The sequence below is a fragment of the Triticum aestivum genome, chromosome 7B (genome assembly GCF_018294505.1).
Source record: "Triticum aestivum cultivar Chinese Spring chromosome 7B, IWGSC CS RefSeq v2.1, whole genome shotgun sequence".
NCBI classification, from domain to species: Eukaryota; Viridiplantae; Streptophyta; class Magnoliopsida; order Poales; family Poaceae; genus Triticum; species Triticum aestivum.
The window spans coordinates 451,497,975-451,509,876 of record NC_057813.1 but is presented as its reverse complement, the minus strand read 5'-3'; the positions used below and the strand labels follow the sequence as shown (position 1 = coordinate 451,509,876).

The 11,902-nt window shown below is 48.0% G+C and overlaps 2 protein-coding genes across 2 annotated transcripts; both read right to left on the bottom strand.

The window, feature by feature from the left end:
* Positions 1–263: 263 nt before the first annotated feature.
* LOC123158042 (uncharacterized) lies at positions 264–3,511 on the bottom strand. The gene is made up of 8 exons (XM_044576185.1): positions 3,508–3,511; positions 3,341–3,394; positions 2,899–3,045; positions 2,716–2,808; positions 2,572–2,622; positions 1,054–2,487; positions 384–966; positions 264–291 (listed from the first exon to the last, which is right to left on the bottom strand). The coding sequence occupies exons 1-8, from the start codon at positions 3,509–3,511 to the stop codon at positions 264–266; spliced, it is 2,394 nt and encodes a 797-aa protein (XP_044432120.1).
* Positions 3,512–9,609: 6,098 nt separating this feature from the next.
* LOC123162630 (WRKY transcription factor 22) lies at positions 9,610–11,459 on the bottom strand. The gene is made up of 2 exons (XM_044580397.1): positions 10,584–11,459; positions 9,610–10,485 (listed from the first exon to the last, which is right to left on the bottom strand). The coding sequence occupies exons 1-2, from the start codon at positions 11,015–11,017 to the stop codon at positions 9,855–9,857; spliced, it is 1,065 nt and encodes a 354-aa protein (XP_044436332.1). The 5' UTR covers positions 11,018–11,459; the 3' UTR covers positions 9,610–9,854.
* Between the last annotated feature and the right edge of the window lie 443 nt (positions 11,460–11,902).

The following is an 11,902-nucleotide window of genomic DNA, read 5'->3' as shown; positions in this document are numbered from 1 at the left end:
CGTTTTCGCTTTGACCATATCTTCTCTTTGCTATCCCAACACCATTTAGAAGGGAATTCCAAATAAGTTAATGTCCGAGCACTAAGATGTTGCTGGTTAGCTACAAACCATTCAGTTAACATAGTTTTATGAGCAGATGGATTACTTAGTACTCTTTCCAAATCATCAGTTTCATGAAAAATAACTCGATTCATAGCAGGCATATGCACCACTAATCTCTCGATAGAAGGTTGTCGACCATGAATATCATAGCCAAACATTCTCTAAAATGATTCGCAAGCAGATAAATACCTACAGGAAACAACAGAAAACTGAATAAATAGGATAAATGAACAGAATACACATAGAGTAAGCAGAACAAATTTACAAACCAATGTATTAACCTGCATTTAACATATTCATCGATTTCATTCCTCCCAGTTGGATTACGGACAGCATACACGCTTCTATTTTCATTTTCAGAACGGATTCGGAACCGTGCTACATCAGGGCCTTTTGTGAGATACTTAAACAGATACTTAAGAAGATTTGTCTTATTGCACCACTCAACATTTATATGAGCCTGAAACTTTTTGAGCAATTTCATATTGTAGGGGACAACCCATTGATTATCCAAACGAAGAGTCCCCTTCTTTCTAAGAACAAAATTAGCAGAGGGGCGTCGACGATATACAGGAAACCCCATCTCATCCACCATCGTCTCACTGTTAAATGACTTTGGAAATCGCTTTGAGCAAGTGCCATCTTTCATACAAGGGCACTTGTCATCCAACATACCACATGGGCCGTGAACCATGAATTCATCCACAAGTATATATCCCAAAGGGTCAACCATTGGATCTGGTAACTCAGCACACACCAGATTATCTATAAAAGCAGGCGAAGGATCCTTCATACTCTCTTTAAGCCAGATAAGAGTATGAGTATGAGGAAGCCCTCTCTTTTGAAATTCCACCACATACAAATCTGAAAATTGTATAACCAAAATAATGATAATTAAATTCAAAGAAGGAGACCACAATGGGACAGCAGGGAAAATAAATAATAACTCACAAGCTTGAATAGCTCCAAATGCTGATCCATCCTTTACATCTTCTAAAAATTCTTCAAATTTTATATTGAAAACACGCGTAACAATGTCAGGACGATCAACGTGAGTCTGACCACCTTCATATGCGAGAGCATCACCAACTTCTTGCCACTTTGGATTGCATGTAAAAGTGACAAAAAGATCGGGAGCACCATATTCGCGACAAATAGCCATACTATCATGGTAATTAAGCACCATGTACCGAGGGCCACCCGTAAAACTCGAATGTAATATAAACTGAATCCCCAAATTCTCACCAGTTGATGCACCCTGTCCGACAGCATCAGTAATACCTTGATACGTCTCAGAACGTAAATCATCTTGTTGCTGAAAGTGAAAGTCCAAACGATTAGCTTCCACACAAGAATAAGAATTCACACCTATCTGCTGGCTCAAACGACCGCAACAGGTATAAGGATTTGGCTCCCCCCGTCTATAATGGAAGTAATAATTATAATATTCCATCATAGATACTTGCCCTCGAGAAGAACGACCACGTAAACGTCCACCAATATTACAATGCCCATCTCCATGAAACCCACCAGTAGCAATATACTTGATACCAAGATGGAATCCTTTGTCACCAAAGGGAAATAACATAGGATACTGTAGGGGAATAAGACTCGGATTCAATGAAGAGACATGCTGAAGAAAACCAGAGCGAGTTTCAGCAATAACATCAAATCTTTTACATTCAGACGTGTAATCGCCGACAATAAGAGCAGCCACCTCACATGAAGCAGGACCAGAAAAACGGTCACCATGACCACCGCCTTCATCACCCATAAAATGTATAGCCACCCTAGGAGCAGAAGGAGAACACGGATTTTCCCTAGCCATTCTAAACTTATACACCAATTTATGATGCCTATTTAACATAGCAATAAGAGAAGCCACAATGCCTGGATCAGGATCAAGCGTTTCAGCTCCTTGATGATCAAAGGCACTAATTCTCAACTGCACTTCATCAGCAGAGTCCACCATATAAAGCTGAGCATACTTTGGCGCACTATTCCCCGAAGGAAGAAGAGGACCAATATGATGATAAACCACCCCATTCATCTTGAAGACATAGGGACCCCCGCCAACATTAATACTCTGATCAACTCGAGCGCCAAGAGATGTGAAGCAAAACATAGAATTGTAATGCCTAATCAAACGCATGAAACGGCTAGAGACAGGACCTCCATCAAACTTAATCAAATCCTTAAGAGGAGATGGCCAATCGGGAAATGAAGGCAACGACACCTTGCCTCCCTTGCAGCAGCCAGTATACACTGGAAGGCGACCACCACCAGTAGCATAACTCTTATAGCCCTTCAGAAACCAAAATGAAGCATGGCACGCCGGGCAAACATACTCAGGACCACCATAATAAGAGCGAACACGTGAAACGCCTGACAGAAATAACAAAAACAGCAAGGAGTAAGGGAAAACAAACAGACAAAGAATCCAAAGAGCAGAATATAAAACTGAACTACCTTTAAGAAGTAATATATTTTCCTTAGCAAATGGCGGTTCCATAGCAGGAACTACAACACAAGAGAAACTTTCGATCTTAAACCGATTGGGAGCAAAGCAGTTAAAAGCCGTAAACATAACAAACAAAATCAAGAAACACACACCTCTTTTTTTGCCGATGTAATAATCTCGAAGAATCCTTCGCTTCCGACGATTCCAAACAGCATCAACACGACTAACAACAGGTGTAGGAAGAACTACACAAAGTAAACATGGAAAAATATTAACCAGGCAAACACATCGAAGCACATAAACAGTTGTAAGGAGTACAAAATAAATAAACATACCAGAAGGAGTCGGTCCACGCGAGGAACCAGACAACCAAACAGCAGTAAAATACGGACGACACAAAACTTCCACGTCAGATGCAGCTCTAACAGCAAGAAGACAAGGATCAACCAGCTCTTCAAGTACAGGCCGAACGTTCCTTCCAACTGCAAAAGTCAATCAATCAGCAATATTTTTCTGAAAACAATAGAAAAGGAGTTCAAAAAAGAAAGCACCCACCAGACAATGAATCTACACGACGCTTCCCACGACTGATATCTTGCCGTGCCTAGCGTCGCAGCCGCGCCTCATCAGCACTCGAATTTGAAAACACACAGCCACGTAAAAACAACCAATTTTTTTTTACCAAAATCACACATAGCTAATAACAACCTAAAAGGAGCAATACTCAGGAGGAACAGAACCACCTTGGGCAAGAAACCTCCCATCAACAGCACCAACCGGCAAAGAGGAACCCACCGAGGAAGAGGAACCCAACGACGTGGAGCGAATACGCTGGGAAGCATGAGCACGGGAACAAACCATAACAGAGACAAAACGAACAGTAAGAACTCAGCAGGGACACAAACGAAGACTCGCCTCCCTCTCAACCATGCACAAAATCTCACGCATGGCGAGAAAGCTTCGATTCTGATCTACATGACGAAGAGAGATGCAGCCAGGATGGAAGGAGATGCAGCTTCGTGCGAGAATTCCCTGTGTGCCCTAGCACCTCGGCCATGCCAAGAGGAAACGGAGGGCCTTGCGCTGAGGACTGGCCAGTGACCACGCTGGGGAAGATGGGGCTGGCCTAGCGCTAGAGGCTGCCCGGCGACCAGGCTGGGGAGAATAGAGCGCAGCGCCATGCTACCATCTCAGCCTCGCTGGAGGAAAACGGAAGGCCTGCCGCTAGAGCCTGGCCAGCGACCAAGCTGGGCACCGCTAGAGCCTGGCCAGCGACCAAGCTGGGCAGGCCAGCGACCAAGCTGGGCACCGCTAGAGCCTGGCCAGCGACCAAGCTGCGCAGGATAGGACGCAGCAGCGCACCACCATCTCGAGAGGCTGCGCGCAAAGACGAAGGACAGGAGACAACGGGCGACGTATTGCTGGGTCGGGCTTGTGGAGAACATGAACCAACACCAGGCCAACTATTTATAGGCAGTCAAAAGAGGAAAAACAAAGATGGAGCCCATCAGAAAAGCCTAGAAGGCAACATGGACATCTATTGAATAGCAGTCAACTGACACAAGGGCACCGGACGTGGCAACCATGCACAGATTCGGACGTGCTAGAACAACCCTAGCAAGCAAAATATAAAACAAGTCCACTCTAGAAAACCAGCCTGTATGCGTGTCACTCAAACAAGGACAGTAAAAAAAATTCAAAAAAACCAGAAAAATGGAACCCTTACGGGCCTAGTATTCTTGGTATGGGTGTGGAAAGTGGCGATCCCATTGAAAATAAAAATATTCCTATGGCAACTATTCCAAAACGCTGTTCTCACGCGCGATAACATGTGGCGGAGGAATTGGCCGGGGAATCCTGTTTGCTCTTTTTGCACTAATATGGAAACTGCTAAACACCTCTTTTTCACTTGTCCTCTCGCCCGCACAGTCTGGGGTATTGCTAGGATTGACCGCTGGGGCCTCTTGTGCTCCCAGATCCATTTGGCAAAGTCTAGCTTGGTTATACAAATTGTTTCCTGGAGGCAAAAAGTTCTATATGATGATTATTGCTGCAGTGTGCTGGGGGATTTGGTGCCTCCGTAACAGAACTACTTTTGATAAGTATAATGCTCGTTCTCCTCTGGAGGCCGTCTTCACCGCTTGCTCTTTTATGTTATACTGGGCAGGGCTAATTAAGGAGGATGACAGGAGGAAGTTCCAGGCTGGTGTGAAGAGGCTGGCTCATGTGGCAGCGGTGCTGGCGGACAGACCTTATGCGCGCGGCAGGTTTCTTCTGGGAGATGATGATGGTTACAGATTGGTTAGATCCTGTTAGTCCTATCTTAGCTTGGCCTATATCCACTGGGGTTTGGTGCCCGCTGGATTGCTCTTTTGGTGCTGTTGGTCATCTCCTTGTTAAGTTTAGACTCTAGTCAGGTTATATCTGTAGCGAACTTTGGTTGATTGTGTCGCCAGGTTTTTGCTCCACGGCTGATGGTCCGTTGCAGGGCTATCATGCAGTGGGTTTCCTGGTGATGCACCAACTCGCTCTCCCCTTTTAGTCCCCTTGCTTGGTAGTTGATCTATTTGGTTTGATGTTCGTTTTGTGGCCTTAAGAACAGAACAGACTGATGTATTTTCGTTGATTGCAAAATTAATGGAAAGAGGTGTGAGCCCGGTTGGAAAAAAAACTCACGACACGGTTACAAATCACTTTTTTTCTGACACATGCTCCGTACAACTACAAGAAGTATACTATGAAAGGACGTCTCCACATCCGGCCAGAAAAAAAAACATCTCTGCCGTGTGGGATAGTTCATCATACATTTCTGTTTTATGTTTGGAAACTTAAATACTTAGGTGCATATTTTCATACTTTTTAAAAACAGGAGACAATCAAAATTTCATGTTTTAATACTCAGTATACTTATTTGTATATTTCGACCGGTTAATAGGCCGGGATTTCGGGTGAAGGGCCTTGGTTTTTTGTTAGACAAATGAAGGCCGAAGTGGCTCGTTGGGGGCGCGACCTTCCCGCTGGCGCATCGCGCGGGGGTGGAGGGGCACGTTGACCAGGAAGAAGGTATATTTTGCAAATGTACGTACTCCTAACGTCCACGCGATGAACATGCGAGATGCCGCTCGAAAGTGCATTTTAGAGCGTAAACAACTCTTGACTACTGTACTAATTTGACTTGATTAGTACAAATTCAACCATGTGTTCAAAAAAAAGAGTATAAACACAACCATGACTCGTTGGGTGATCTCATTGCTGAGCTCCCTTTGATTTCAGACTAGATATTAATAACAACCTAGATATTAATAATTTAACAATACTTCTAGACTAAGTTTTGGAAAACCAACCTCAAATACAGACTAGACAATTCTGTGAGCTCTTATATGGGATCCACCTATCTAAATTGGCGTATTCTCATATGTCAAACATACTAAAAAAATCTTCTAAAAGACAATAACTAACAATGAAAAAAATAAAGAAAGAAAAGGAAATGAAATGAAAATGGGTAATTGTATATGCAAAGCAAAACATAAAAAATGGTAATTATATATGCAAATTTCACATGACTAAGAAATAGTTGCGGATACAATAAACTTAGAATTTCTTAGACAAATATGCAAAAAAATATTTTACAAAAATAGTTGGAATTTAACACACCCGACAATCTTATAAATAGTCATGCCCTTCCTTACCCCGCGTCATTCCCACTTGGGCGACTCTGGCGATAATCGTAACCCTAGCCGCCTCACTCCCCCCCCCTCCTTCTCGCCACCATGTAAGATCGTCGGTGGGAAAGCCCACACAACCACTAAGAACGGTGGTGGCGAGGTATCTTCCCTTGGTTGCTTCTTCTGGTCGCTTTTGCCGAGTATTATCTTATCGGACATCGGTCGCCTGTTCATGCTCTAGGAGCTTCCTAGGATCGTCTCGACGTGCGGCAGCTACTTCATCATGTCGTTTTAAGGTGCGCCTTTGTTATTTGCCATCCTCGCTGCCCACTCTCTCCCCCTCTCGGTCATTTCCTTGCCAAATCTGGCAGTGGTTCCGCCGGATCTGGCACATCTCCCTCCATGTCGCTCCTATCTGGCCAGCAGTGGGTGGGCTTTGACGTTTGGTAGTTGGTCACTTTTTTGATGGCTTTTTGGTTGTGATGGTGCGCATCGCCGTCGGTTATCTCTTCCTCATATCGTGTGGGACCTCCACCCCAGCTTGTGCGACTCTAGCGATAATGACAACCCTAGTCGCCTCACATACAAACCCCCTTCTCGCCATCGTGTGAGATCACCGGTGGGAAAGACCACGTGATAACCAAGGAGGGCGGCGGTGAGGTATCTTCTCTGGGTTGCTTCTTCTGGTCGCTTTTGGCGAGTATGATCTTGTCGGATGCCGGTCGCTTGGCCATGGTTAGCCGCTTCCTGGGGCCGTGTCGAGGTGTGGTGCCTACTTCATCATGTCATTACAAGTGTGCCTCTGTTCCTTTCCATCCTTGCCGCCCACTCTCTCTCCCCCTCTTAGTCATTTTCCTGCCAAATCTGGCAGTAGTTCAGCCGGATCTGGCACATCTTCCTCCGTGTGGCTCCTCTCCAGCCGGTAGTGGGTGTTTTTTTTACGTTTGGTGGTTGGTCGCTTTTGCTCAAAGGCCGTTTTTAATTTGTGATGGTGTGGGCGTTACCGTCGGTTATCTTCTCCTCATATTGTGCGGGGCCTCCACCTCGAGGTTGGGCGACCCTAGTCATAATCACAACCTTAGTTGCCTCAAATCCACACACACACCCATTCTCGCCACCATGGGAGATCGCCGGTGGGAAAGCCCAAGCGACCACCAAGGACGGCGGTGGCGAGGTATGTTCCCTGGGTTGCTTCTTCTTGTCGATTTTGACGAGTATGATCATGCCAGACGCCAATAGCTATATGTTGTTGTGTCGAGGTGTGGTGGCTACTTCATCATGTTGTTTCAAGTGTGCCTCTGTTCCTTGCCATCCTCGCCGTGCACTCTCCCCCCCTCTCGGTCATTTTCTCGCCAAATCTGGTAGTGGTTTCGCCGGATTTGGCACCTCTTCGTCCATGTGGCTCCTCTTCGGCCGGTAGTGGGTGGGGTTTTGACATTTTGTGGTTGGTTGCTTCTACTCAAAGGCCTTTTGGTTTGGGATGGTGTGGGTGTCGCCGTCAGTTATCTTTTCCTCATATCGTACAGGGCCTCCACCTCCAGCTTGGGAGAGTCTAGCGATAATCACAACCCTAGCCGCCTCACATCCACCCCCGTTCTCACCACTGTGTGAGATCACAAGTGGGAAAGCCCACGCGGCCACCAAGGACATCGGCGGTGAGGTATGTTCCCTGAGTTGCTTCTTCTGGTCCCTTTTGACAAGTAAGATCTTTTCGGATGCCGGTCGCTTGGCCATGCTCCAGTCGCTTCCATGGGGCCATGTCGAGGTGTGGCTGCTACTTCATCAAGTTGTTTTAGGTGTGCCTCTATTCCTTGCCATCCTCGCCTCCCACTATCTCCCTCCCCCCCACTCGGTCGTTTTCTTGCCAAATATGACAGTGGTTTCGTCGAATCTGGTACATCTTCCTCCCTGTGGCTCCTCTTCGACCGGTAGTGGGGGTGTGTGACGTTTAGTGGTTGTTCTCTTCTGTTTGCTGGCCTTTTGGTTCGTCACGATGTAGGTGTCGTCGCCGGTTATCTCTTCCTGCATCGTGTCGGGCCTCCAGCCCCAGCTTGCCAGTTGTGTTTGACTTTATCATAGGTGATTGCTTGTGCCCCCCCTTTTCCGCTAGTTAGTGCTCGTTCACCTGCATGGCCCCTCATCTACGGCGTAGGTGTCGGCTGGTCTGTTAGTGATGGAAAGGTGGTGGTGTTGCAGGGTGATGTTTCACCTAGGCTCGTTCAAGTAGTGTTGTCTTTATGCTTGGTTGTGATTTTTTGTCCATGTGATGCTTGTGTGTTAGTCGTTGTCGTCGTCGTCGTCATGGTTGTCGAGTTTGAGTCATGTTATAGTTGACTGGTGTCCAGGCTCTTGCAGCAGATGTTTCTCGCCTTTTCATCCCGTATGATGCAGCCTAAGCAAGGATTGCTCGTCTCTGGTCTGTGTATCCGACTCTCTAGGGTATTGATCTTAGGTCATTTAGGTTCTTCCTTTTCGGGCCCTGCCTCTTTGGCGTTGTAGGATCGCACCTTTTGGCGATGTATCTTTTTCTCTTTAATTGAATTGACACCTAACTCTTATGCATGGTTTGGGGAAAATGTAGCCGTGTTCCAAGGCTTTTAGGCCTTGTACAATGGGAGGTGCTTAGAGAGATGCTTAGAAAAATAAACCGGGTTTTCTTGAAGCACCGGTGCCTATTTCTACAGGAGAGACGCTTAGTTAAGCGTCTATCCTATACAAATAAGCACTAGTGCTTAAAAAAAGTTTGATTTATTTCTCTAAGCATCTTCCCTAAGCACCTCCCATTGTACAAGACCTTATATACATCCACATTCGACCGAAAAAGCCGATGTTTTCATTAGGAATTACACGCCATGTACTTCAGCAGCATCCAAAGAAACCAACATCACATTACACTGAGAAGAGCAACATGAAAATTGGGGAATGAGGATTGGTTGCAGCAGCAGTACGTCCCAATACACATAGGACCGAGATCCGAGAATCAAAAGGTACCATCCATTGGGCCGGAGCAACATGGTCCTGATCTGCAAAAGCATAACTGCACTGCAGCCAGAAAGCCACTACACACACAAATTGGGCACACAGTGAAAGGGAAGAGGCAAGGGGAGCCACCCACACCATGCACCAACTCCTCTTCCTTTCTTCCATTTCTGTCCTCCCTTTATCTCACCTTCTTGCCCCATCACCTGGGTGCAACTGGGACTGTATCATGATGATGATGATCAGTCTAGCTAGTGTACGCACAAATGTAGCACCAAAAACCTCTAGATAAAGCTAGGCAGCCACTGAATGGCCCAAACATGTCAAGAAAGAAGAAGAGAAAAACATTGTCTTTGGGTTTGGTTTAATTATACATGCAGTATAAGTACTCTAATCAAGCCATCAAAGAACACTCGCTACTGTATTACTCCAGAGCTAATTAGCACTTAATTACACTAGGCGAATAACTACTGGCCGGCTGGCACTGGGGTTGTAGCATGGATCAGATGCTCTCTTCCACCTCTGTCTTTTTTCTTTTCCTTTCTTATGTTTCTACTGCTACCGCTGCGGCTGCTGCTGCAACGAGCCAGGATTATAATTGACAGCATGCTGCTATATATGGCAATGTACGGACGGTAACGGCGGAGTCAACTCCACCCGGCCGCGCCGCCGGGGGCCGTGACCCACGGCGTGACCACGAACGTCTCCTCGACGACGATGCTGGAGTCGCCGCCGTGCACGCACCCCTCCAATATCTTCAGCAGCTCATCCTCGCGGTCCTTCTCGACGTCCATGGGCAGCTGACTTGCGCTGCCGGCGGCCTCGTCGAATTCTGAGTCTTGGTTGTACTCCTCCATGGAGGGCGTGCGCAGGGGCGTCGTCGGGGACATCCCGCCCGACGTCGACTGCGCTGGGCTCGGCTCCGCCGCCGCCGCCGACGACTCTTCTTTGGCTTTGGCGGCGGGAGCGCTCTGTCCGGCAGCAGGTTCCGGCGCCTGCTGCCTGTTGCGCGTGGTGCCGGCCAGGGAGTTGCGGTGGGCGGGGGCGGGGTGGCTGTGCTCGCCGCCGGTGTAGGTGAGGATGAAGGAGTTGGGGTCGTCGCGGCAGCGCTCCACCATCTTCCGCGCCTCGCACGCCTTGTCGGTGCTGCACCGGTAGTACCCGCGCGGGTACGGCGACCCCTTGATGGGCTTCTGCCCGTACTTGCGCCACGCCCACGGGTCCGCCGACGTGCCGTCCGCCGCCACCCGCTTCACCACCTTCTTCACCACCTTCTTCCTGCACAGACGCCAATCATCCACGCGCACGCGTGAGCACAAGCATACACGATAAGCTAGCAACATTTTATTTCGAAAAATTCAGTGTTCGGGACGTACTTTCTCTTGGATCTCGACCCTTCGCCGACGGGGCCTTGCCCGCCCGCGGTCAGCAGCATCGGAGGCGGCACCGCCTCGTCTTGCTGCATCGGCACCATTTCTTGGTTCGTTGGCGCCGCTGGCTGCTGCTGCAGCGGCGGCGGCGGTTGAGGCGAGGCCGGCAGCGCAGCCGACGGCGCGAAGAAGGCAATGGAGAGCTCGTCGACGGTAGCAGAGCCCCCGTGGACGGGCGGATCAGGGAGCAACGCCGCCGCGTCAGGCATCCCGTGGTCCTCCACGACAGGCGCCGGCGGGGGGAAGAAGGAGGAGAAGGGGTCGTCCGAGGGCGGCGGCGGGAGGACGCGGCCGCGGCAGGCGAAGCGCACGACGGCGTTGAGGTCCCAGTCGTTGCCGCCTCCGCCGCCGAGGTAGTAGCACCCGGCGTCCCTGTCCATGGTCGGCCTCTCTCGGGTTCGTTCGTTCTTGCTGGCTATGGAGGAAGGAAAGGAGGGGGGCGCTGACTTTTGGTTCTAGTTTATTGTTGGCGCTGTTGGTGGGAGGAGAGAGATGGTGGTGGTGGGGAAGGGATGGGCATTGGATCCGGCCTCGCTCGTGGTGTCTGAAAAGGAGGAGAGAGGGGGCCGAGGGGGCTGCGTTTTATCGGGAGCCGGCCTCGTGGTCTCTGGAGGGGTGGGGCAAGGTCCCCACTTGACTTTGGTGACAAAGTCAAAGGGGTGAGAGAGTGAGAGGCCAGGCGGGGACAGAGCACGGTCGATTCTAGGAATATGTTTTCACCCTTGCTTTCTTTCTCTTTTTTTTGGTGGGGACCTTTTCACCGTTGCTGGAGGAGCAAGAGAAAATATACTCATTGCCCATATGAACATACAGTTTTTTTTCTTCTCTTTTTATTTCTTCAGTACTCATATGGGCAATGAGTATACTTTTTGCGATTATTCTTTTTTCTTGCGAATATTCTACCGTGTAAATTATTTGCTTACTGATGTTTAATTTCTACTAGGATGCGCATTGGCCACCCATAACACTATGCAATATACTCCCTCTGTAAATTAATATAAAAGCGTTTAAATCACTACTTTAATATTCTAAACGCTCATATTAGTTTACGGAGGGAGTACAATATATCAACGCACACATTCGTACAAAGCGCCAGATATGATGCGTCAGGTAGAATTTCTAAGCTGCTCATTGGCCATTGATAACACCATGTGATATACATTACATCAACACAATGCATTCATATAACACGGTATATAGAATGGCGTCAGGTAGAATTTCTAAGCTGCTCATTGGCCATTGATAACACCATGTAATATACAATA